The sequence below is a fragment of the Octodon degus genome, unplaced genomic scaffold (assembly GCF_000260255.1).
Source record: "Octodon degus isolate 3935 unplaced genomic scaffold, OctDeg1.0 scaffold00183, whole genome shotgun sequence".
Taxonomy (NCBI): Eukaryota; Metazoa; Chordata; class Mammalia; order Rodentia; family Octodontidae; genus Octodon; species Octodon degus.
Genome location: NW_004524759.1, coordinates 3,865,714 through 3,891,663, shown reverse-complemented (window position 1 = coordinate 3,891,663; position 25,950 = coordinate 3,865,714). Strand labels below are relative to the sequence as shown.

The following is a 25,950-nucleotide window of genomic DNA, read 5'->3' as shown; positions in this document are numbered from 1 at the left end:
TCTCAGATGCCCATTTTTTTGATTGAGTCTTTGAATTTGGGGAGGCCTGATTTTTCTCTAATTTACTCCCTTTTCTGAGAGACAGTCAGCTAAAATTTCTTCCCAGTTTGTGGGGTTTTTTTTTTACTGTTAGTAATTTATGTGCCAAAACTTTTGATGAGATCCCAGTTGTTGATTCTTTGAAGTATGCTCTGTGCAGTTTGGTTTTTGTTCATAAACTCTCTGCCTACCCCTATATCTTTGAGATCCCTACCTACTTTCTCCTCCAGTAGATTTAGTGTTTCTGTTTTAATATTTAAATCTTTGGTCCATTTTGACTTTAGTGCATGGTGACAGACATGGGTCTATTATTAGCCTTTGGTGTGTGGAAAGCCAGTTTTTCTACCACCATTCATTAAAGAAGCTGTCTTTCTTCCTCACTGAAAGTAATTCTAAAGATAGACTATGTCCAAATCTTCCTTTGGATTATAAAACAAGTAAGCTAAAGCTATAGCTTAATATGAATACGAGGTTAATGCAATATAGATTATTCCCCTCTAGGTGTTGTCAACATTCACTATAAATTCCCTAAGTCACATGGCTTTCTAATAAAATGTCATCTCAGGCTGGGAATATAGCTCAGCGGCACAGTGCCTGCCTGGCAAGCATGAGGTCATGAGTTTGATGTTTGATTCCTAGTTCAAAAAAAAAATTAATCTCTGTGGAACAGATATTAACTGGAAGAAATATATCAATTTAGCTTATCTGGCTTTCATTGTTGCCCTTCACATTGGTTTTATTCCAATCACAATAACAATGTTAGAGACTAAAACTATCGTTAAGACTGTTGCGCGGATTGGCTCGTGTATAGGTATCAGCACATTATTTGAGTGATCCAATGACATCATGAGCTTCCCTGCAAACATTACCAGCATTCTGCCCTGTTGTATTAGCACACAAAATGTGGAGTAGGGAACCCAAGAGAAAGTAGAGCTCAGGGATGGCAAACCCTTTAGAGCTTTCAGTGATAACAAATACCTGGCTGTGACACATGTGCTATAGGTTCACCACCTCTGCTGAAGTTTGTCATTTTTGCCAAAACAAATAATTGGTAATAAAACCAACGACAAGTTTAATCATTAATTGCCAGTGGAAACTGGAAAATCAGAGTCCAGTGTTCTGATCTGCAGGTGGTTGTAGAATTCCATCAGCTGATTGAGATGAAACAGGGCAAAGATGAAACCTGCCTTCCAAAGCAGTAATTCACAGAAGCAGGGGAAATTCCATCCTCAGTGACCCAAGAAGTGCCCAGCTAGGTGGGCGTGTGGAAGAGTACAGCGCAGGAGTGCACCCACATAAGCGGGCTTCCTGCATGGCCGTGCCACTTGCCCTGGGTGGGGGGACTTGGAGGGCTTAATGTGTGATCTGAGACAGCAGGCTAGTTACCAGCAGAGGGCAAGGCTGCCTCCTGTCTCCCATAAACAAGAATAAATTCTAAGTGGGCCAACAAAAAAAAACCTAAAAGTACATGAATAATAGCATGAAAAGGTCAGTTACTCAAGTTTATCCAAAGTTAATACATACTTGCAAAGAACTGGGAATCATGTAACTGTTCGTTTGTAAGTGACTGATTAATTGATGTTACTTGCATAAAATAAGATTGGCACCCATGAAAACAAAACATGTGAGCCATGTGCACATGTTGACAGCAGGAAGATCTGTGAGCACATATGCTTGGGTACCCATGGAGAGTGGGGAAGGCTCCCTGGAAAGCTTTAGTGCTCGGTGTCTCCAGGCAGTTGAGGGGCTCAAGTGGGAGACTTCATTGTACGCCTTTGAATTTTTCCATGTTTGCATTTTTAATTTCAGAACTAATTAATGAAAGAAAAAGGGAAAGATAAGTTTCATGTGTTACTTTAGAGAGTCAGTGAAATGTTCAGTGAACAGTGTTAATTTGAAGCGTAAGTGCCTGTCCAGTGCACTTAGCTCTGTGCTAGCCAGCACGTGATGTGCCCACTGCGCTCTCTCCATCTGTATCATTTAAGAATTTGCTAGCAGGTTATGTCAAATTTTGACATTTTTTAATCCAAAACTCTCCTGTATGAAAGTAATAATATGACTGTAGATTGATATTTGGTTTTAATTTTCGGTCCCCTGTTAATGCAACACCATGTTAAAGATGAGCATCTTTGTCCTGGCTCCATGCTAAGATTCTGACTTTAGCGTGGGCCTTATATGTGCTTTCTCTAACAGAAAATTCAGGAGCTGGAAACTTCCCTGCGTGAAGCTAAAGAAAGTGCAGTGCATAAGGAAGACAAGATTATAAAGATGCAGAAAGAACTTGAAATGTCCCGTGATGTAATATTGAAGCTTCAAGCAAAAGTTAATGAATCAAATAAATTCCTTGAAAAATCAAATGAAATGATTCAAGCACTTCAGGTAACTTCAGTCATTTTATTTAAAGAAATATTTTTTTAAGCTGTTAAGTTTGACAAATAATTCACTGTTATGTTTTTCTTTTACTACAACTTCCTAAAATTCCTGCTACATTGGAATTCATTATTCAAACTAAACTAGATGAATGGATAAATAACCTGTGGTACATACATGCAGTGGATTATTACATAGCACTTAAGACAAATGAGCTATCATATCATGAAAAATGTGTGGAGAATCTGAAATGCATATTGTTGAATGAAAGAGGCCACTCTGAAAAGGATACACACTGTACATTTCCCAATATGTGACATTTTAGGAAAGGCAGAACTAGAGAGACATTAGAAAGCCTGACATTCACCAGCGGGTCGGAGGAGGGAGAGGGGTAAGTAGGTTGTGCACAGGGACTTGCCCTGCCGTGCTGCGGTCTTGACGTGACTGCTGGGGTTGAGTGCACTCTGTTCCTCAGCTGTAGCAGGGCCCAGCCTATGCTTGGTGTTAGTAATCACAGAAAGGAGGGGACAGCTGTGTATGAGAAGGCTGTCTGCCACAAGCCCACAGATTATTTTATAAGAAAAGCAGACAGGTAGACAAAGTATGTATTTCTCTAAAAAGAAACCAGAAAGGTTTCTGTCTAACTGAGCTATCATCTTTTGGAACCAAATGTCTCTGTGGTGCTTTGGGACCTGGCGATGCTCCCATTGCTGGCCAACGCTGTCTCCTGTGTGTGGCTCGTCCTCCACAGGTTCCATCAATCCTTCTATCCTGCCAGTGTGTCACTTTTCTTCATTGGAAAAAGTTCTTGTCTAAAATAAAAACTATGTCTTTTTTAAGTACTAACTTCAAATATACCTTGCATTAAGTAGTGAGGCACTGTTCGGTTAGCATGAACCCTTCTCAGGTTTTCGGTATATTTGTAGTTTGCTCTTTTGAAACATGCCTACTAGAGCAAAGGTAGCTAGTGACTCTTTACAGTTAGAAAAATTGAGATTAATCATTCTATTCCTCTTCTCTCTATAAAAATTAGGACAAAGCTGCTTTAGGAGCTAAGCCATATAAGGAACAAATTGAAGACCTCAAGACGAAACTGGTGAAATTAGACCTGGAGAAGAAGCAGACTGCCAAGGAATTTGAGAAGGAGTATGTCTTTGTTCAGTCCTTATCAGTAACTCAAAAGTGGGCTTCACGGGCCAAACTTAGGGGAATGTGCACTTGTGCTCACGTAGAGCTTGACCAAGGTCTCTGCTCGTCTCTTGATTTCACCCTCTTTTCCTATTGTATGTTTGTGTAAAGACGATACTTCTTGGTTTAGAGGCCCCCGGAGCCCCAGAGCGTACCCTCTGTTTATCATTTTCCTCTATTTACCTGTCTCCATTATAGCAGGCCCAGAGTTCTTTGTGCTGTAACATAACAGACAGAATTTCCCATGGAGTCAGGCAACTGAATGTGGGAGTAAGCCCCGCATGAGCACGCAGCCTGCCGCATGCGTCAGGGCATCACATCATAATCAATAAAAGAAGTCTAGATTACCTAAATGTTTCTGAAGATATCCTTTGGCTCCTAATAGTTCTTCATCTTAAACAAGTGTCTAATGATGACCTCTAATTCTGCCTGAAAGGTAGTGCTCTCAGTCTTTTTTTTTTCTCTCCACACTTCTAACCAACCTTTGATAAGAGCTTATACTTTCAGTGAAACTCACAATGTTGAATTCCTCATTCTAAAGCATGTTTCATTATAGGATACTCAGCAGATAATCCATCATGTGTTAGGGGCTGTTTTGTTTGTAGTGCTGGGATTAAACCCAGCACCTCGCCTATTCTAAGCAAGAGTTCTACTACTGAGCTTTATCTCCTGCTCCTTTTAATTTTTATTTTGAGAGTCTCACTACAGTCCCTGTGTGGCCTCAAACTTGAGATTCTCCTGCCTCAGTCTGCTAAGTAGCTGGGAATACAAGTATTTACCCCTAAGCCTAAATGCTTTCATAGCTTTTACGAAAGGCAGAAAGTCTCTTCTCCCAGTGCTAACTAAGGTCTGAATCAACCATTGGTTACTCTTTCCCCTGGGGAACAGGGATCCATCTGAAATTGACCTTGACCTTGACCTTGATCTTGGACCCCACTGTTTGTTTACTTTCCCAACAATGTGGGAGTGAAATTGCTTCTCTCTTTCATGTTCTGTTCACTTTTACCTTCAGGTGGGTTGTTTGCTTGACTTCCTGGAAATGGCTTAATTATTTTGTTTTGTTTTGTTTTGTTTTTGTTTTTGTTTTTGTTTGCACTACCAGGGATTGAACTCCAGAACTTCTGTTTGCCAGGCAGGCACTCATGGCACTAAGCTATATCCTTGGCCCTTCATTCGTTCATTCTTTTTCCTTCCTTCCTTCCTTCCTTCCTTCCTTCCTTCCTTTCTTCCTCTCTCTCTCTCTCTCTCTCTCTCTCTCTCTCTCTCTCTCTCTCTCTCTCTGTTTTAACAAACAAACCTCGAATAAAATTTTGTTCAATACCCATTTAAAAGCTAATAAGCTTCCAAATTTTTTAAAAGAATTGATTTCTCACTATAAAGAAACTGGAGTATTCTACAACCACACAGAACACTTGTGGTTTGATGGCCCTATTCATGACCAAAAAAGACATGACAGTACCGGAGCAGTCCCAAGAGGCCAGGCCCTGCCTGCCCGTGCTTTCAGGCAGTGCATCACAGGGGCCAGTCCTGGTCCTGCCCGTGCTTTCAGGCAGTGCATCACAGGGGCCAGTCCTGGTCCTGCCCGTGCTTTCGGGCGGTGCATCACGGGGGCCAGTCCTGGTCCTGCCCGTGCTTTCGGGCAGTGCATCACGGGGGCCAGTCCTGGCCAATGGTCCTGTAGCTGCTTCCGTGTAAAAGTAGTTGCTGGGTTTTTCACATTTTTGTTATTATTCTTGTTAGAATTGCTTCTACAAGAGCCACTGTAGAACATCAAGATGAAGTGATACGGCGCTTGAAGGAAAACCTTAGAAGAAATCAACAGGCTCAAGATACATCAAGTAAGTACACAATGTGGTCACTTTCAGATCTATTCCATCTTCCCCCTCAGCGTAGTTTTGAAAACTGCAGATCTCACTTCTGTGCTGTTATTAGATCGTTGCCATTTCCATATCTCCAGGGACCCCTCACCCCTGTAAACATTAAGCTGGTGCTAAGCACTGTCCATAGCTTGAACTTCCTGGATGGCCTCAAGGACGGTCCATCTAAAAAACAAGGGAGAAAGGTGAATTCTCCACTACACGGAGTCAGGATATTAGTCTTGATTTGTGGGTGACCACGTTCTTGCAGGTTGGGGTTTCCTTATCTGAAGTATTTAGGCTTTTGGATTTTTCCAGATCCTGAAATGTTTACATGGACATAACGAGGTGTCTTGGGGCTGGGACCTAAGTGTGAAGACACAGTTAGGGATCTGCGCTTCTTAGACCCTCATCTACATGACTAGAAGATAACTGTACTTAATGGTTCTCATACTCTGTGCGTGAAACCAGATTATTGTGCAGTGGGCCATCAGAAAGCAAAACGGCTTCCAAGTGGCTGCTGAGGGACACTCCAAGTTGTCCTCACAGGGCCATGCAGGGCTCCAAGTGTTGGCCACAGGCACATCTATGTCCCGTGTGGAGCACTAGCTGACAGGGGCCGCCAGGTCAGCAAGTGTAGGTGGAGCCCTTGGGTGCCCCGAATGCTGAGGTGGAGTCTGCTGAGGAAGAGTCTGGAGACATCAGAAGCGAGGCAGTTTCCCGGAAGGGGTGGGCTCTGGTTGCCCTAGTGCGTCCTTCACTCTGGACTTTGGAGACGAGTGAAGTCACCGCCAGTGTACTCGCCCCACAGTGATCGTGGAGTCTGGCAATACGCAGCACCCCCAGAACCCCCTGACCTGCGGCGGGGGCAGCGGCATCGTGCAGAGCACCAAGGCGCTCATCCTGAAGAGTGGGTACCTGCGGCTGGAGAAGGAGCTAGCAAGTCTGAAGCAGCAGAAGGAGCGGCTGGAACAGCAGAAGAAGGAGCTGCTGAGGTGAGGGCCAGGCCCCCAACCCTGGGCCTGTGTAGACTGGTCTTTTTTTTTTTTTTTTTTTTTTTTCAGAACTGGGGATTAAACTCAGGCCCTTGTGCCAGCCCCAGGCTCTGGGTGTGTGTCATCAGGTGACCTGCGGGAAGCACAGAGCTCCTGGGGGCCAAGCACACAGTGCATTGGCCAGGTTCTCCCAGGGAAGATCAGAGTCCATGTGCCAAGTGTGCTGCCAAAAGCAGAAGGAAGTAGGCCATGAATAGTCTCACTGACACAGTGCCTCCCAGTGAGGGCTCTGAGCAAAGGCAGAATCTTCAAGAGGGCGAGAGAGAACTGCAGCCCAAGGAGGGAGGTGAAGACCAAAACCAAAATCATCAGAAGAGACCCAGAAGCCGGGTAAGACCTAGGCTGTTGAAAGAGTGATTTTTTTCATGAAGATGCCCCAGAAAGTCAGAAGACTAAAGTTTTTTTTCAAAATTTCATGATCACAGTTTTACTTTAGCTTTTTAATTTACACAGGAAACATTGGGTTGGTGGGGCATGGCCTCTCACACCTGCGGTCAGGAGGCTGAGACAGGAGCATAGCTAGTTCACACCCTAACTAGCCTCAATTACAAGCTGTCTCCAAAACAAACAAGTAGGGCTGGGGAGATAGCTCAGAATAAGCACTTGCCTGGCAAGCACAAGGTCCTGAGTTCAATCCCCAGTACCAGAACAAGTAATAACTACAAAAATCATGAGGCTGCAGTGTCAGTGTGATAAAATGGTAAAGCTGATCTTACGTGTGTTTTTCCCACATGGGCTGACTGAGGATTGAGCCATCTAAGAGTGCTGCATTTTTGTTTCCTTACACTCTAGCACTAACCAGCAACTCTCTGATGAGGTCAGAGCCTGGAAGGAGAGAACCCTCAAAAGAGAGGCTCCCCAAGAATTGCCCTGGGAGAATTTGCCAAATTCACCTGCTCGAGTGCCTGGAACCCCTAAGAAGAGGAATGACCTCCCTGCTCAGTGTGGGGGGTGCATCACACAGGCGCCTGCACCCAAGGACTCACCCAAGGCTCGGTTTTTTGACCCCCGTTCCAAGTCCTTTCCAGGCCCTCGTCCAGTTCGCTACTTTGACAATTCAAGCCTAGGCCTTTGCCCAGGTAAGAGGACAGACCAGCCACTGGGGTCATAGGTGACCCAGGTGGCTCCTAAGTATCGGGCCCATGGCCACACTGGGCCAGGAAAGCGGGGCTGCCCTGCCCACTCTGGTGCCAGGCCTGCGGCTGGCTCCCTGGCGAGTTCGCTCCTCCAGCTCTGGCACTTGGCACAGCTGCTTCTGCCCAAGCAAAGTCTTTATTCTGCCCCTTAAGCTGTCTGCTTCCCCAGAGAGCCAGACAGCTCTCTTGAGAACACAGAGCTCCTGCTTCCCAGCAGACCTTTGTAGGCTGCTTCTAGGCAGTGTGCGCACGCACCTGCTATGCATAGTGTCTGTGCTGCGGACACTCAGCCAACCACAGAGCCTGCCGAGCTCTACTCTGTCTCGGGCTAGACATGCTGTGCAGTCCCGGGAGGCTGGGTGCTGGCTGTGGCTCATGGAGGCATCGGGTGAGCACAGGCTGAGAATGTTCTGCAGGGGAGGTGCAGTCGGCATTGCCCGCCTCCCAGTTCTCTGTATGATGGGGTTTGTGAGGCAGGCCCTACTGTGAATCAGAGAATATCATTGTTGAGAACCAAATGAGTGTTACAGTTCAGAGGCTGTGGGACTAGACTGGGCTGAATTCTGCAGAGCGATCCCTGGGGGAAGGTATTAGGGTATATGCCCAGAAATGCAGGAGCAGCTGCAGGCAGCTCTGCCTGGCAGGCCGGCCAGCAAGTGGCCCGGTGTGTCTGGGACAGACCACGGAATACACCTGAGGCCCAGGCACATGGGCTGCGTGGCCTCCTTCCCGAGATCTCTCTGCCTCTTGTCTGACATCCCTACCTCTGTGCTTCACAGGGCTCATTTTGTTCTTTGTTTCATTTTTGCTTTCTCAGAGGAGCAGGCTGTGGGCACAGAGAACATGGAGCCTAGGGTCCTGCCCAGCACCTCACTGAGGGACGCGCCCGAGTGCCGGATGCAGTAGGACCTGTGGCCTGCAAGCCAGGCCCGCTTGGGGACGAGTGCTCGAGGCCTGCTGTGTCCTCCTCTCCTCGATGTCAGTAGCCAGCAGATGCTTGGCTCAGTTTTTGCTTGGCTGCTGCAAATTGGAAGATGAAGAAACAGGAAAAATGGGAGAAACAGCAAGACCTCACTGTGATGCTTTTTAAAGGTTGACCTATTTTATTTATTTATCTATTGTAGAGAATAACGGTCTGTCAGCGTTGGCACAAAGTGTACACAGCTTTATTACATATGACTTGGATGTGAATAAAATTATAAACTTGGTTTTAAGTGCTTGCACACTGAATAAACATGCACTTCTGAATCACAGTTTCATGTAGCGTGAATGGTTTCTTGGTAGACTCGTCCTCAGCTCTTGCTGATGGTCAGAAGCTTGTTTGAAAATATACAAAAGGCTTTCTAGATGTCAGTTTTTTGGGGGCAGCAGGGATTGCGTCCCTTGGCTTTTAACGCTGCTTTCCTGTTGCCTCCCCTACATCTCCCGCTCAGGCTCTGAAGCAGGCTGGGTTCTGCCGGGCTCTGTGCCTTGCTGCAGGACTCCAAGTGCAGACAGCTGACAGACGCTTGCCCTACCTCTCGCGTCAGACCAGAAGTAGAACTGGAGCCCCTGCCAATGCCTTTTGACCCAGTTCCCACAGACGTGCACATGGGTGGGCCTTGTGCATCCGTAGGACTACTTGGGTCTGGTGCTCTTATGTGAGGGCCGATGCTTGCAGGGTGCTGGGGTCCATATCGTGTTCTCAGAAAGGTCTGCAACCTGCAAATGCTTTAACCACTATGGATCTAGGAAGCATCTAACACAGTCATACCTTGGTACTCAAGTACTGAACATCAAAATTTTATCCGTTTTTGTCGCTGGTGTGGTACTCAGCATGCAGACTGTACCTTGCCAGTGTTGATTCCTCACAGTGAAACTGTCCAGCACATGTCTTCTGTGCTGCTCATTAGGCCTCTGAAAACCAATGGGTGGTAAGAACCTGGTGCCACCACATTGCTCTGTGTCACGTGACTGAGCAAATTAAAGCAGCTGTGCACAAGGTCATCCAAAGCTGCAGTGATGTCAGAGCAACCAGCGTCGAAACCTAGCCAGCCTAGGTTCAGGGCTCATACGGGTCCAGATCTTCAGTGGCCTGGGTTCCTTCGCTTCCCCAGCCAGTCGTGACCACACTGGAGCAGCCAGGCAGAAAAGACAGACTTGGCACCTCCAAGAAAGCAGCAAGCTGCGAGCTGCCTTTCCGAGCTTTCCTTCTCTTTGGGGATAAGTTCCAGATTCCACCACCAGGTGGCAGCTCGCACACATAAAGTGACCGATTAGAGGGATTCCTTTGAGTAAACTTGGAAGACTCGAGCTGAGCGATCTGTAGCGCAGACAGATCCTGGACTACAAGTCCCAGCCCGCGTCTCTGAGCGCCTGACTGCTCAGCGCGAAGATTTCCATTTCGTTTCTGCTTCGCACCAGAAGACGGTCCACCGCAGGCAGGTAAGATTTCCTAAGATTGCTCAGTGAACTCTGGACTCCAAAAGTATTTGATTTTCAGGGGTGTTGTGCTCGGTGCCCCTTTGGAATTTAATCTTAGCAGATCAGGACAGTTGTAAACAAGTCTTAAAGCGTTCCAAACTCTCTGGGCTATCGAAGTAACCAAAGGGGAATTTTTACAGACTCTGCCCACTTTGTGAGAAAATGTCCTTTGTATGTGTCTGGTAACTAAAAATTACACTTTTGTCCTGGGAGTTATCAGAGATCTGGCCTTCTGGGTTTTCACCCTAGAGTTGTTGAGAGGTGCTGATCCATACCCTTTACCTACAATTTGCACTGTTTCCCTGAGGAAATCAATTTGGCCTGAGGGCTGCTGGGCTGAGGTGAGAGCTCTGGGCCCCAGGTTTGGGGAGGGGTATACTGTCCTCGGCTTCTTGTTTCCCAAGTGTCTGCAACCCCCAATATTTCTAAACCACAAGCCTCTCTGAGAGGGGTGAGAGTTGGGGTTCGCCACCATCCTAAAGGGCCTGCCTGCTGCTGTCCAGCCCTTCCTGCATCCCTAGCAGGGAAACCTGGGTGGGAGAGGAAGGCTGGGCCCCCTGAGCCCTCAGACAGCCCCAGAGACTGCTGTGCACCCTCTCTGGGCCCATTAATGCCTGGGTGCAGCTCATTCTGCTCCTGCTCTTCCGCGAAGGGCAGATTTTAAGGGCAGATTGACCGCTTCCCCACCTTGGGGCCTCCTATGCCACGGGTGACCAGGTATGTTTATCAGACCTGTGAAATTTGGGCGGAGACTGAGGGCTTTCTCCTTGAGTTCAAAGGGAGGCCTCTCTGAAAGACTGGCTTTTGCTCCTCCCTTTGCCTCTGCCTGGGATTTGGAGATGAGTTGGGCAGGAGGAGCCACTTTGTGATTTGGGATAAGGTCAGAGGAAAAGCCAGTAAACATCACATCCTGTCACTTGTGGTGTTGTATGCACACTGGCCGTGCAGCTCATGGGCCTGGATTACCCGGGTGGCAGAGGTTCTCAGCCTGCCCTCTCAGATATTGCTGGTGATGTTTGGTAAAATGTCACTACTGCCTGGTGACCTGTAGCAGAGGGGCAGGGGCACCATTCCAGCTACTCTTAAGAGAGGAATTAGGAAGCCACTCTTGGCTCTGCCTATGTGGCCCTGGGACCTGGGCCAGGTGCCGCCTCCTCATCTGTAGAGTAGGGAAAAGGAATGTGACCTCCTTCCAGGCCCTTTTGTTCATGAGTCTCTAAGGTCAAATAAGAAATCTGCACAAGGGACAAGAAATAGCACACATTAGTTGACAATGGAGAGGCAGCCCTGAGTCAAGCCTAGAAAGAGACTCAGAGCCACTGCTCTGCTCTATGGGGTGGGGCAGGGCAGGGACCCTGAGGTCCTGTGGTGCTGGGCAGCTTCCCCCCACAGAAGGTGGCACAGCACCACCAAGGCTGGGCTGCTGCTTCTGCGATGCACGCCAGGCACCAGAGAAGCAGTGGTCCAGACACCGGGACTTGTACCAGGTGCAGGCTTTGGTTCTTAAGGTTCACATAAAAATGACACCCACCAATGCACCTCCTCTTCTTGACCTGCAGATCCCCATGGGCAGACTCGACGGCAAAGTCATTGTCCTAACTGCAGCCGCACAGGGCATTGGCCGTGCAGCAGCCCTGGTGAGTTATGGTCCTACCCCACTGCAAAGGACTGAGCTGTGCACACAGACACTGGGGCCCCTTCCTTCTGCCCTCCTTTACCAGGGCTGGGGCTGGAAGCCAGGGCTTTGAGCTGGTGAACAGTCACTCTTACCGGGAGGAGCACACCCCAGCCTTTTCTTTTCTAAGTTAGCATGCAGGTTTCAGTTGTCTTAAGTTACAAAAGGTCACCGCTGCTGGCCTAGAGGAAAGAATGGAGACCTCTCACTTAAGATGAATCTCACTGGTAACCAGACTACAGGGAACATGTTCTCTGCACCGGATGGCACTGCAGGGCCCCACAGGTGCTCGGCTTTCCGAGATCACCATTTCAGGCTCAAGGCTCCAGAGCTGCAACCATCCGGTGACCTGTGTACTCTCCCTATCATCCCCACAGAGCTGGAGATCTGGCATGCTCTCAGCAAAATGGGAACTGGAAGGATGCAGCCCTGAGGACCCCTTGTCTCTCCTAGCTCTCCCCTTCTCTTCCTTCTTTTCCAGTCCTAGAGGTTTGTCTCTGAGCTCCACTCCCACCCCCTTTCTTTCCCTTTTCTTTTCCATTTTGAGACAGGATCTTGCTACATTTCCCAAGCTGGGTGGAATTTGCAACCCTCTTTCCGGCCTCTTGAAAAACTAGGCTTATGGGCATGAACCAAAACACCCAGATACTTTTTCCTTAGTTAGAATTTAGTTACCTGCTCAGAAGTGATATATGGAATGTGGCAATAGAATAGCAATATTTAGAGGTGTTAAAAATAGAATTTTTGTTTTTTTAGGAAACACTGCCTTGTTTGAGGACCAAATCATATGATTAGTACCATATGTGCCACGTTGTTCTAATGAATGATAAAAATAACAACGACATGGGTGATAAGACTGGAGAGTTTGAGATTCAACCCGTTTTATAGATTCCAGCCATTTTGTAACAACAATGAAAATAAGCTAAAAGAAGAAAGACCAGTGACTCGCATTCATGAAGAGCTTTGGCCCTGGGAGACAAAGAATGTGTTTGTGCTCTTGTCCTCAGGCTTTTGCAAAAGAAGGGGCCAAAGTCATAGCCACGGATATCAACAAGTCCAAACTCCAGGAGCTGGAAGAGCGCCCTGGTAAGCAAGGCCGCGCGGTAAGCAAGAAACAAGGTCTGCAGACGCTGCGCAGGGCCACGCAGGCATGCGCAGGGAGGGAGGCTTGCTGGCCCTGGTAGACCCGCCCCTTTGTTCTTAGTCTGTTCCCGGAAGCACCTGATAGCCTGTGTAAAATGGATAAGAGGTAGACTTCAAATATTTTATTCATCCAATATCTTGAGAGATTTCCTTGCTATCTACAAAGTTACATGTGAAAATGAACAGTTGCGATGTTGACTATTAACAACAGCTTTCTGCTGTGTCCCTTCTTCCTGCGATAGTAGTGTGACGTGAGCCTCCTCTGTGTTTGCAGATTTCCTGCACACATATTCAAAAGCAAAAACAGATAGATGGAAATTATTTTTAGTAATACATTTATTTAACCCGATATATTTAAAATATCATCTCAATGTCAATATTAAGTTATTAACAGAATACTTAATTTTTCATATTAAATATTTCTACTTAAACTCTATAAGCTTCAGTCATTAATTTTCTTTTTTCAGAGTTACTGAGGCATAGTTAATAAAAATTGTATGTGCTGAAGGCATATGTGATACTTCTGTGTATGTGCTAGGGATTGCTAAGCAGGCTGCTTTTGTCTCTTCCTGTTTGTTTTTCTTTGTCTCCGGTGCTGGGGTGCAAGCCCAGGACCTTCCTGTGCCAGGCAAGCCCTCTACTGAGCCCCCTCCCAGCCCAGTGTCTTTTGATACCTGCCGTGTGTTACAGTGTGAATGAGTGCCACACTGGGGTTGTACACTCATACAGTGTCTGTGTGTGTCTCTGTGGGTCTCTCCATGTGTGCTGTGTGGGTGTGTGTGTGGGTGTGTGTGTGTGTGTGGCAAGAATCCTCACTGTCTGCTGTCACCACTGCATCCAAGCCAGCTGTCCCTGGTGCCATCCACAGCACTGTGCTCAGCCTGACTCTTCAGAACTGACCCATCGTAGGCTGCAAGGTCAGACTCGGACTGACATCACAGCTGTGTTTACGGAGTGCCCAGCCCCACGCATACTCCACACTCACACTGCAGTCCCAGCTGGCTCTGTTCCCGGTGCCACCAGCCTGGTGTGGGAGCAGCTGCCCCAGAGACAGCCTAGCCCCAGCCCCAATCCTGCAGGTACCCCTAAGAGACAGGCTGAGAATTCCAGGGACCCCAAAGCGTTTTGGGTGGAGGACAGGTTGGGAAGGCAGCAGAATGGACTAGTCACACAGCCCCAAGCCAGAGCAGAACAGAGAGGAAGTCCTCCCAAATCCCAATTTCAGTCTTGTTCCTTTACTAATCATTTCTGTATCCAAAATAATCCTTAAGCCATATGTGTTCATTTTATTTGCAGTATTGGGGCTTGAACCTGGGACCTTCACACTGAGCTACATCCCTGGTCCTTTTATTAAGTGGCCCAAAGCCTTGCTCAATCTTATTGTCCTCCTGCTTCAGCCTCCCAGAGTGCCGGGGTTAAAGCCATGTGTCACTACGCCCAGGCCTCTACATTTTTTAAAAACCTAACTAAACACTACTTGTGCTAGAGAATGGAGGTGCTTCTCAGACCAGGCGGTGGGTCCCTCAAGGCCAGCCTTTCAGTTGACTTAAGGGTTATTTCTAAAACAGTAATAAAAGAGACCTCAAAAGTGAAGTTTATAAATAGAAACAGCTGTGCCCATGGCTACTGCCCTTCTTTCATCCCCAGCTCCTGCAGAACTGAGGACACAGCACCCACACCCAGGATCCCACAGACAACCAGCTGGTGTGACCAGTTATAGCACCCTGTAAACTAGCTCCTTGGAAGACCCCAATAGTTCAGCTCTGAAACAGAGAGGCAGGGGAAGAAGAAGGGTTATTGAGGTTGTCGAGGTGGAAATGTAAATCTGGGTGTGGTAGGACAAGCCCGAAATCATAAGAGTTGGGGAGGCTGAGGCAGGAGGACCCCAAGTCCAGTATGTACAACCAAGCAAGACCCAGTCTCAAAATAAAAATGGAGTGGGGAGAGGTGTGCCAGAGATATGTAGCTCCACGTGAAGGCCCTAGGTTCAATCCCCAGTATGCAGGGGGCAGGATAAAAGATGAAATTGAAAGATTTTTGCATTTTAATGAGATTTTACATTTTAGTAGATGTAATGGTTAAGACCTTAGTGATCAACAATTCTTCACAGCCTGACTGAGCAGCATTCTGTGAACCCAGCTCTAGGCTAAGATGAACGACTTCCTGAGTTGTAGGTAACAGCCTGCTGTTATCCTTCAGGTATTCAAATCCGCGTCCTTGATGTCACAAAGAAGAAGCAAATCGATCAGTTCGCCAGGGAAGTGGAACGAATTGATGTTCTTTGTAACGTTGCTGGGTAATTTATCTTTCGGTTTCGTTTTTCTTTCACGATCTTTGCTGTTACTTTTAAGATCATTTTGATCGCACTGCGAAGTTATTCGCTGAAAACCTTGAACTATTCGGTGGGAAAAACGGCGGGATAGGGGCAGGTTTTCCTAACAGGCACTCAGCGACTGGGTGGCCCATGCGGTTTCACATTGTCCCTTTAAAATGCACTGCGTGTTCTCGTGGAGGAACGTGCCAGAGACGTGGTGAACACAGCAGTCAGAGTGGAACGCATGACGTGTGGACAGTGGGGACCGGAAGTCTTGCGGAAAGCGGGGGTCATGGTGCATTACATAATCTGGGTGCAGAGGAGCCAATCCGTGGGGACGGCCATATGCTGATTGCATGGCCTTAGACGTGACCCGGGCAACGCTGCTCCGAACCTGAGGCTCTGGGTCGCTGCTTCCCGGCTTTGTGATCCTGGGGAGTGCTCGCTCCGCGCCACTCGGGGGCGCTGTGGCTCTTCAACTGGAAAAAGGAGGGCACCTGTCCTCTCACTGTTTTCACTGTTCTGTCCCTTGTACCTGGTACAGGGTTTCTTACAGTCAGTGACCCCAGACCCTTGCCTTTGTTTCTAGAATAAGCATGTTGTGTTAGCTTAAGTTACTACAATGTGTACTAACACCTAGCGATGGCCCTTGTGAGCTGTTGAAAGTCTTGCTGAGGGAAAAGACACTGGCTTGGTAAATAATGGACAATACAGACAGCCAAGAGAAGGGTTGGAAATCTTTCTCCTGACGGTTTTGTTGCTGTTTTGAGGCTCCTTGGTTTGCCTTTGGTGTTTCTTTTGAATGCTTGACACAGTGTTGAAGGTTGAATCCAGGATTTAAAGCGTGCTGGGCAAGCACTGTGCCCCCGAGCTGCGTGCCACCCTTCACCGGTTCCTTCCCACGGCTTCATCACCTTCTAGGTTTGTCCACCATGGAACCATCTTGGACTGCGAGGAGACAGACTGGGACTTCTCCATGAACCTCAACGTGCGCAGCATGTTCCTGATGACCAAGGCGTTCCTGCCCAAGGTGAGCCAACCACCTCCATGGTGAGTAACTAGAAGGGACCTGAGTGTGCTGGAAGTGACAGCAGCTGACAGCAAGGTTGGCGTCATTCACTTAACCTGCAGCTCATCCCTGAAAAGAATATTGCCTAAAGGGGGACAGCAGGGAGCAGTGCTGCTTCATCATATCTTATGAGCTCCGGGGACCCAGAAAGGTAGGGAACCTGCCCTGGGTCTTATAGTGAGCAAAACTGGAACCAAAATGTAAAGCCCTCCTAACCCGCAACCGGGCACATGCCTTTAGGACCGATATCCCCAGCTTCTCTCTGGGTGAGAATTAGCCCTCCTTCGGGCTGGAACCCAGCCTCCCCCCCGCCATGATCCAAGGGAGGTCTCACTCCACCATACTGGCTTAGGTGACCAGCATCTCTGAATGCTGCTGAGCCAGAACATAAGATGAGCTTTGCTGATGGAAGAGCAGAACTGGAGGTTGCTTGGATATTCAGCCAATGACAGGGAGGTTAGTACTGATCTGATAATGAAGGGACTGCTTAACCTTCTTGTCTTGTGCCTGGAGGATTTATGAGTGTTTCAGGAAGTGCTGAAATATATATATATATATATATATATATATATATATATACCTGTTTGGAGTGTTTGAGATCTTATATACTTGGAATTTGAATGCATTCTTTGAAGACAGGATATGGGGGTGGGTGGAGCAGAGGCCCTGGTAGGAGAGCAGAGTGTAGGTCACCCTGAGGGAGGCTGTCACACTTAAGGGATACATCTGTGCAGGTCTGAAGTGTTTCCCAAACAGTAGTCAAAGAAGTAGGTGTGAAATACAAAGGTTTAACTTTGTGTTAACTTTTATTAACATAAATGTTCTTTGTGTTAAATTTGTTAATTTTTTTGTATCAATATCAACTTAAAATTAATGAGCTTGCCTCCAATTTAAGGCATCTATTGTAACAGCATCTGAAATAGCCAGAGAAACATTCACAACCGCACTGTGGCAGCAGAAGGATTCAGTGCCTCTGTTTAAAGTGACTGTGCCTAACTGGGCTCCGGATTGTGGACTCTGGCATCCTGAGCACAACTGGCTCTGTCCCAAATCAGCCAGAGCCACTGGGGCGTGGCACAGGCTCTCTCACAGTGTTTATTTCTTCAGTCTACAAACAAGGGTGGGCAGTGGCATAGTCACTTGTAGCCCTGATTTGCCAGGGTCACCTGTGTGTCACTAACTGTAACACACACAAGGGACTGGAGCTTTGGAAAGGAAGCATGATTGACAGCCGAGGTAGAACTAAAATGTGAGGCTGGTGTAGCACCGGACATTTGAAGATGTTTTATGTTCCTGTATAGATGCACCGAAAATCATTATAGGACTGGAAGATCTCTCGAAAGGCAGAGAATGAGTTGACATTATAAAAAGAGGGCAATGCAAAAGTAAGATCCACTAGACAGAAAGATGCTTTAGAGCAAGATCAGAGGATAGTTTTGCTGTTTGGGTTGGCTTACTTGCTGGCGCCCCTTGCTGTGTCTCAGGAGAGTCATGAGCATATGAATGTCTGTTGAATGAATGCATGCACTGTGAGTGTCCATGCAAGTGGCCAGGCAGTGGGCGTGGAAATAGGGGTGCCAAGATCAGAGCTAAGCTCTAGCCACTGGGGACAGAAGGCCTGGCAGAATAGGACTAGCCAGATATAGCTAAAGGAGCTCTTCAGGGGACTTTTCTAGCCTGCAGCAGAGTTTTGGGAACATCCATCATATTCAGCACTACTGTTTGTGGCACCTGTTCTGTAGTTGCCCCTGCCTGAAGGTGAGGTGAATGGAAAACCAGGGCACCTTACACCCTGATAGCCGGTGCTGAGCTGGTGCTGAGAAGGTAGAGAAGCCATGTGCATGTGGCACTGTGTGTCTATGAACCTGTTGGACCTTGCATAATACCTTGCACATGCTCAGCAAATACATGTGGCATGCACTAATAGCTTCCCAGCATCAGGAAGTCCCAGCAGTGTTCCCTTTAGCTCAGGATTCCTTCAGTCATCCTAATGCCATTGTCCCACAGCCAGGTGGCGATACCACACAGGAGGGCTGGCAAAGGTGCACACTGCATGCTGCTAGCATCTGTAGTGAGGCAGAGGGCAGGGCATCCTTGCTGTGAAGCTGCTGGGTGTTAACACCTGCTGGGACGATGGGATGATGAGACGGGATGACCAGATGATGGCCACAAAGCACAGTTCAGGGGAGGATTTTGCAGATGTGTGAAGGAGGCACTGCTGAAGGGACGTCTTTTATGATGTTCGTTTTGTTTTCAGATGCTTGCTCAGAAATCTGGCAACATTATCAACATGTCCTCAGTGGCCTCCAGCATCAAAGGTGGGAACCACCCCACCCTCACACACACACACACACACACACACACACACGCATGCACGCACGCACGCACACACACACATCACTTCGTGAACTGTGCTATAAAAATAAACACAGCCCAGGCCATAAACCCATCTACAGTGCTCGCTTCGGCAGCACATGTACTAAAACTGGAACGATACAGAGAAAATTAGCACGGCCCCTGCGCAAGGATGATGTGCAAATTCGTGAAGTGTTCCATATTTTTTTTTGTGAGAAATCTAGAACAGATTTCTTAGCAGAGAAAAAATTCGAACAAGATACTCTTGTTCTTCTACATTTGAATAGAACCTAGAAGAGTCCAGCTTGTGCTGTGCCCTTGCTTTCAAATTTGAAAATACTTATTGATCATTTTATTTTTGGCATCCCCAACATACAAGTCCTATATTCTTTTCTTAATTACCTAAAGTATATGCCAAAGATGGGGTCGATATTTTATTTATAATGGCATATATTTGTAAGTATCCAAAGATTTTGTTTAACTGAACTGGGTTACACCCACATGAACAAGGCATGTGCATGTGTGTATGTTTACATTTATGAGGAAGAAAAGAATAGAAATCATGCATATGTGCTACAATTCCAAAAAAATTTAAAAATAAAACCCATCTACAATTTCAAAACTGCTTTTTGAAAAATTGGTCTTAGTTCCTTAACTAATAAGAGCCTTGTTGTAGACATAAAGCAATCATAAAATTAAACAAAATTGTCTCCTTGGGTTTCCTTTTTATTCCTTCTTCTGGATGTGAACAGAGTTGAGGAAGGGCAACACTTACCATTTCATTAACTCACGAGGATGTGGCAAGTGCCAAGTGCTGCATCCCTTACAGCTGTCCATGTGGAACGGATGAAGAAATAAAGGTAGGAGAGGCATGTTGAGGACCAGGTGAAGCCTTCTCCTGATGAAAGGAAAGGAACTGCTCATCCACCAAAGGAGTGTTTATACTTTTTACAAAGTATCACACAACACAGGATTGCCTAGTGACTAATGACTGGCATTGTCTCGGGCAATGTATTTTCTCAGGACTGTGTTTTCTCAAGTTGCTTGATTGCTTTAGCCACTCTTTATTCTAGGACTGGCCTTGCCTTGCCCCACAGAGGTGACCAATTTCCAGCTTCAGCTGCTCAGCACAAGGGATACCTGACCTGAGGCAATCCATTGTCCAGCAGGGGAGGGGCTGCTCCATGGGGTGAGGAGGAGCCCCAAGCAAGTGCGGCCTCAGACTAGGGCAGGGTTGTGAAGCCTTCACACAGAGTTCATTTTGGCCCTAAGATGGAAGTACAAGGGCACCACACGATGGGCAGGACACCACAGCCCAGTAGGCCCATTTGGGAGCAGAAAGTGAAGAAATCCCCATTGAGGTGACACCGCTCCATCTGAAGGGGACACAAAGCAGTGGGAAGGAATGCAGACATGTGTTCCTGGTTTAGTTTTGTTTACATTTTGTTTGTTGCTCACTCCTACTTTCTTTTTGGGATCTTCCAAAGGAATTCCCAGCTGGTAGGGAGAGCACACATTGCTGTTCAGTGAGGACCCCGTGTCCGCACCGAAGCTCACTGAGTCCTGTGATGCTGACACTATTTGCCTAGAAACAGAAACAGACTTAATAAGCGAGAGATCCTGACAGCAGTCTGTGAACAGAAAGGGGAGGGTGGCAGGAAGCACACATGGCCCTGGGGACTCACCAAGGGGCTGTGTCTCTGCTCCCTTCCTTGTCCCAGGCGTGGAGAACCGGTGTGTGTACAGTGCCTCCAAGGCGGCAGTGATCGGCCTCACGAAGTCGGTGGCCGCAGACTTCATCCAGCAGGGCATCAGGTGCAACTGTGTGTGTCCTGGTGAGTGGGCACTGTAGGAAACTTGTCCACAGAGGGCTGGGGTGGGTTCCATTCTTGGGGTTCAGGTGGAAGTTGCCTTCACGGGAGACAGGCCCATGTGTGAGGTTAGAGAGCCTGCCCTGGTAGGCATGAGCCACAGGGGCAGAGAGATGCCACCCAGGCCTGTGGGACAGCTCAGGATCAAGTGGAAAGGGCCTGGTACCCTCCTTAGGGGAAGGAGGAAAAAGGGACCCTGCTCAGACAGAAGGCCTCACAGGACATGGCCCTGCAGGGCTGAGGAGGCCCTAGGGTGGCTCCTAGTCAAAAAGGTCATATTCATTTATTTCATGCTATGAATGGGCCTGTGCTGCAGCCAGCAGGCCAGGTCTGCCTGATATCACCTGGCCAGTGCTCCCTGTGGGACGCACATGCTGCACGCACGGCATCTGCCTGCAGGTGAGCAGCAGCTGCTTGGTGCTGCAGAGACAGAGCTGAGCAGTACAGCAGGAGCTGTATGTCCTCAGAGCCAAACATTCTTGGTGTCCATTTCTTTATTAAGGAGGTACCAACCCCTCCCAAAAGGAAAGAAGGGCAGAATCTCTTCCTTGTGATCTGTGGCTGGGTCCTTGTCTTAGTACCTGTGGGTGGGTCTGTTCAATAAATGTGCCCTTTCGCCTGGTTGCACCAATCCAAAATGAGCACTGGCCTCCTGATGAGGGCCCGTACTGTCCTCTGAACAGGAGTAACTTGTATCCAGAATCAGAGCCTCCAGCTGGTTTGGGAAGCTTTGGAGGAGTGAGACCTGTGGGATGGAAAGCTGGAAAGCTGCCCAGAGTGTGGAAGGAAGGGGCACAGGCACCCTGGAAGAGCTTTAGCACATACTCACGTGGCTTGTGTCTAGCTGTTGTTGATATCACTTACCCTATGGAATAAGTGGCAAAAGTATTTGTAAAATGTGGCTATTTTGGCAGCTGGCTTTTTCATGAGATTGGAAAAATTGTTCCCATGCTCTGTGAGATAGGGAACTAGCTGTGATTCATGGTGCCAGAGACAGAACAGCACCGAGGCAGAATGCTGTGTCTGGGACAGCACAGGTGGCTCTGCGTCAGATGAGTATCTGCTGAGGCACCATGTGCCAGGTAGTGCTGTAGACACAGCTCAGGCCAGTGGTGCTGTGGACCCAGATGAGGCCAGTGGTGGGGAATTAATCAGTGGCTGTCCCAGAAGAGCCACTTGTGGCTGTCATGAACGGAAAGTGATGCGCGTCCTATCAGCCACAGGAGGTGCGTGACGCAGCATGGGTGCTAAGGAGAGCACCGTGCATGCTGGAAGTACATTCGTGGTGAAACCTTGGATCCCCAAAGGCAGCTGACCAGGGAATACTGGAGTGGGACAGAAGCGGACCACTGTTCCTGCAGGAGTGTGGAGGTGGAAAATGTTCAGGTGAACTGGATCCAACCTGTGGTGTTCTCAGGAGCGTGGTCTGGAGGAGGAACTGAGGACATGCGTGTAAATCCATTCGTTACCACCTCAGAAGGCTCCGCAGACTATGACGCTGTATGAATAAGTGGGTCCCTTAGAGAGCTACAAGTCATGAATAATGAACAGGTCTGCAGAGCCTGCTGCAGGGGATGTGATGTGCCACTTCAAATCTTTATTGTTCTCATCCTAACGTATAACCATCTTAAATTATATTTTTTATTATAAACTTAAAACCATGATTAAAAACTGGAATTTGGAAGCAATGAAAAGAAGCAATGTAGAGTCAAATAGCTCAGCAGAGTAAAACACCTGCTTAGGCAGACACAGGGACCAGGGTTCAATTCCCACCAAGCCATGCCAGCCCTACCCCTGGGGAGACAGGCATGGTGGCACACACCTGTAATCCCAGCTCTTGGGAGGCTGACAAATAGGAGGATCACTATGAGTCCAATCTGTGTAGTGAAACCTGATAGACCCTGTACTAAATACATTGGAAGGAAGGAAGGAAGGAAGGAAGGAGGGAGGGAGGGAGGGAGGGAGGGAGGCAAGCAAAGTAATGAGGAAAATACAGAGTCACCTAAATTCCCAGGGGCTGCAGCCACTCTGGAGTTGTCCCCAGTGAGTCCCCACAGTAAACCTGACAACAAAGAATGGTTCTGAGATTGCTATATCAAGCTGGATCTTGCACTGGCAGAGTGCTTATGTGGCTCTGTCAGTGTTGCAGGGTTGTGGGAATTCGCTCGGATAGTACATATAAATCCCTAGGATCTGTAAGTCATCATGTGAATGCAATATGACTAAAGTGTACATCCCTGAGAAGGTTGCGCAACTCCGCAGGGACCTACTTAGAGATGTCACCAGCTAGTGTCATCTCAGCTATGTGAGAGAATGCTGTAGATGGCCTGGTGTTTCTGATGCTTCTCCCTTACTACTGACCACCACCACTGTCTGGTATTTATTCAGGAACCTCTAAAGAGAGGGGTCCTGGTATGGGCCACTGAGATGTCACCAAATGGTGGAGGGTCCTTTTCCTTAATTTATGTAAAACTTGAATTCAGCAAACTCTGCCATGCTGGCCCTGCCCCCAGGGCATACTGAGATGGCAACTGAGACTGGGCGTGGTGGTGTGCACCTGTAATCCCAGCACTTGGGAGGCTATAAACAGGTGGATCACTATGAGTCCGATCTACACAGTGACACCCTGTACACCCTGTATACTCTGTCCTAAATACAAAAAAGAAAGAAAGAAAGAAAGAAAGAAAGAAAGAAAGAAAGAAAGAAAGAAAGAAAGAAAGAAAGAAAGAAAGAAAGGGGAAGGGGAAGGGGAAGGGGAAGGGAAGGGAAGGGGGAAGGGGAAGGAACCGGCAAAGTGTAGCTCTTCCCCACTTATAGCACTGGGCTTTCAATGCCGGTGTTGTTAACACTTAGCATCAACAGCTCTTCCTGCTGCTCAGGGTAAGCAGCTTCTGACAGTTTTGGGAATCTGGTGGCGCCCCAGTGGCAGTTCCTGGCAATTCGCCACGGCTGTCTGTCTGTTCTCTGGCTTCTAGCCACTCTCAGTGGTAGTAGCCCTAGCTACTTGTTGGTTTAGCACTGGGATCCTCTATCTTGCCAGCTCTTAGTTACCAGCTCAGCATTCTCTGCTTAAAATAGAGACTGTGAACAGGAAAAAATAAGCCATGCAAGGAGGCATTACTGGGGCTACTACAGCATAAAGGCAAGCGTGTGAGTAAACGTCACATGGCCCAGTGCACCATGGGTATGGAGTCTTGCTGGTTCAGGGAGGGGAGCTGGTGTGTGCAGTGCCCTCCTTCCTGTCTGGTCACAGATGGGGCCAGGCTCATAGGCCTGGCTGAGGGTGCTGCAGAGGGCACCGCATCCTGAGGGGCTAAAGATGAAGTCCACTGGCCCCACATCTGTGCTGAAGCTGCTGCAGACAAAACAAACACCTGGGAAGCGGATAAGAGCATCTCATGTAGCTGTGGCCAGCCATGAGCTGTTTGTGGCAGCAGAACAAAGAAAAACAGAAAGTATCCCAGGGGAACATCAGGCCTTTCTCTGCTGTCTCAGTTTCCACAAAGAGTCATAATCTGTGTTGTCAAAAAATCACAGTCATGTTATTAAAGCTGTTCTAAAGCTCATATAAGAGATTGGGCAAGCAGAAATGAAACTGTCATTTGCAGTCAAAGGAGAAGGCTTTCAATGATTTTTCTGTCATCTAGACAGATGATTAGCTACCTAAAGATTAGCTACCTATTATTTTTGGTTTGATAAGTAACCAAGCTGAATATCCCCCTTTGGTTTAGGAACTGTTGATACCCCATCTCTGCAAGAAAGAATACAAGCCAGAGAAGATCCACAGGAGGTATAGTGAGCATTTTCAATGTCTTTAAACTTGGGTTAATAATGTTCTCTTCTGGGCTGGGGAGATAGCTCAGCAGAATAAGCACTTGCCTGGCAATTACAAGGGCCTGCGTTCAATTCCCGGTTCCAAAAAAAAAAAAAGTGTTCTCTTCCTACCCAGAGTAATGGGAAGTAGAATTTGGTGACTGCCAGGGGCACAGAAAAAAGGAAAGGCAGTGCCTAGTGGGTCTAGAGCTTCAAACAGCCCTGGGGAGGATGAATTGAGAGTGGCCAGGCAGTGTGACTGAGCTGAACACTAAAGAACTACACACTTACAATGGTCAAGATGGGAAATTTATGCCATATGTGCTTTTCTTCTTTTGTTTTATTTTGGCTTTTTGGTGATACCAGGAATTGAACTCAGGACCTTGTGCTTGGCAGGCAAGCACTTATTCCACTGAGCTATCTCCCAGCCCCTATGCCATATGTTTGACCCTGATTTTTAATCCTCTTTCCTTCACATCAGCTTTCTGACTTGTCACAGTAGCTGAGGCTTGGGACAGCACAGATAATGTGCTTGGGTGGAAGAGTCCCCAAAGCCCTGGCTGGGACTCATCAAGGCATCAAACCAGAGGCCCTCGTGGGGTCTGTACCACGTCAGCCCTTGGTGTGACAGGGAACACAGATGTGCATTCCCATCCCTGATGTGTGCCATGGTCTCTGTGACAGGCCCTGAAGGATTTCCTGAAGAGACAAAAAACAGGAAGATTTGCTACAGCGGAAGAAGTGGCTCTGCTCTGTGTGTACCTGGCTTCTGACGAGGTAAGCGCTCTCCTACCCAATGTTCCCATCCTGGGGCCTCTTGGCCACTACGTGTCAGTGCGATCTCACTGTATAGTCCTTAGCAGGTACGCACCAAGACACCATGAACAGGGGAGGCCTCAAAGGAAAGCCCCACATTGATCTGTGCCACTGACTCTTCCTCACCAAACTTTAAATAGCTCAAAACCTTGTAGCAAACAAAAGTGAAGGATTTAAAAAAAAAAAAAAAAAAAAAGAAGAAGCATTCAAGTTTTTGAAGGGCTGTTGTATTCCAGATTACAAATGTGAAATCCTAAGTGGTAGGTAAACACATGGACCCCAAGGACCATGAGAGCTTCAGGTGGACGGTTTAAGGGCAAACCAGATTCCACTGAGCTCAGCGCTGCAGATTGGCATGAGGCTTTTAGTTTTCCTGGTGACATGTCCGGGAGAATCCCACTATTTTTCCTTTGCTGGTTTGTCATCATGTATGGAAATTACTAATTATACCTCTTCCACTCTGGTTCTGACTAATAACCAGATTCTTCCTGGTCTTTGTACATTTTGAAGGACATGCACTGTTAAAACAAAAACCGTGTTATGAAATTAGAATGCAGAACACCTTCTCCTGATTTCTGTCACTGTATGTTAATTAAACAGGGGATGTGTGCATGGGGGAGAGAAGGAAGAGGAAGGGAGGAGGTGTGGCTCCACTACACCATCAGGGGGAGCTGGTTGGTCTCAAGTTCACTCTCTAGCATGTGGTGCAGACAGGGTGGCTAGAGAACAGGATAGATCCTACAGCAGGGAGGTTTTAGTGACAGCAGTTACACCACTCAGAACCACT

The 25,950-nt window shown here is 47.6% G+C and overlaps 2 protein-coding genes and 1 non-coding gene across 4 annotated transcripts in view; all 3 read left to right on the top strand.

Moving 5' to 3' along the window:
• The window catches only part of Cenpe (centromere protein E), a 57,255-nt gene extending 48,409 nt beyond the window's left edge, over nucleotides 1–8,846 (top strand). Inside the window, exons 37-42 of the mRNA XM_023703848.1 lie at nucleotides 2,233–2,418; nucleotides 3,443–3,555; nucleotides 5,338–5,435; nucleotides 6,265–6,448; nucleotides 7,301–7,587; nucleotides 8,462–8,846. Coding sequence (XP_023559616.1) covers nucleotides 2,233–2,418; nucleotides 3,443–3,555; nucleotides 5,338–5,435; nucleotides 6,265–6,448; nucleotides 7,301–7,587; nucleotides 8,462–8,550 — 957 coding nt within the window. The 3' untranslated portion in view covers nucleotides 8,551–8,846. The remainder of the gene's footprint in view (nucleotides 1–2,232; nucleotides 2,419–3,442; nucleotides 3,556–5,337; nucleotides 5,436–6,264; nucleotides 6,449–7,300; nucleotides 7,588–8,461) is intronic.
• Nucleotides 8,847–9,648: 802 nt separating this feature from the next.
• Bdh2 (3-hydroxybutyrate dehydrogenase 2) overlaps nucleotides 9,649–25,950 on the top strand; it is a 17,806-nt gene continuing 1,504 nt past the window's right edge. The window contains exons 1-10 of one of the 2 annotated variants that reach the window (XM_023703849.1): nucleotides 9,649–10,068; nucleotides 10,396–10,448; nucleotides 11,667–11,744; nucleotides 12,790–12,868; nucleotides 15,125–15,221; nucleotides 16,161–16,269; nucleotides 18,566–18,626; nucleotides 20,385–20,498; nucleotides 24,266–24,324; nucleotides 25,032–25,124. In XM_023703849.1, coding sequence (XP_023559617.1) covers nucleotides 11,673–11,744; nucleotides 12,790–12,868; nucleotides 15,125–15,221; nucleotides 16,161–16,269; nucleotides 18,566–18,626; nucleotides 20,385–20,498; nucleotides 24,266–24,324; nucleotides 25,032–25,124 — 684 coding nt within the window. In that variant the 5' untranslated portion in view covers nucleotides 9,649–10,068; nucleotides 10,396–10,448; nucleotides 11,667–11,672. The remainder of the gene's footprint in view (nucleotides 10,069–10,395; nucleotides 10,449–11,666; nucleotides 11,745–12,789; nucleotides 12,869–15,124; nucleotides 15,222–16,160; nucleotides 16,270–18,565; nucleotides 18,627–20,384; nucleotides 20,499–24,265; nucleotides 24,325–25,031; nucleotides 25,125–25,950) is intronic. The other variant, XM_004643710.2, reaches the window with a different exon arrangement.
• Nucleotides 18,764–18,870, top strand: LOC111813327. Its single transcript, XR_002818623.1, has one exon. It is a non-coding gene; the product is annotated as a U6 spliceosomal RNA (small nuclear RNA).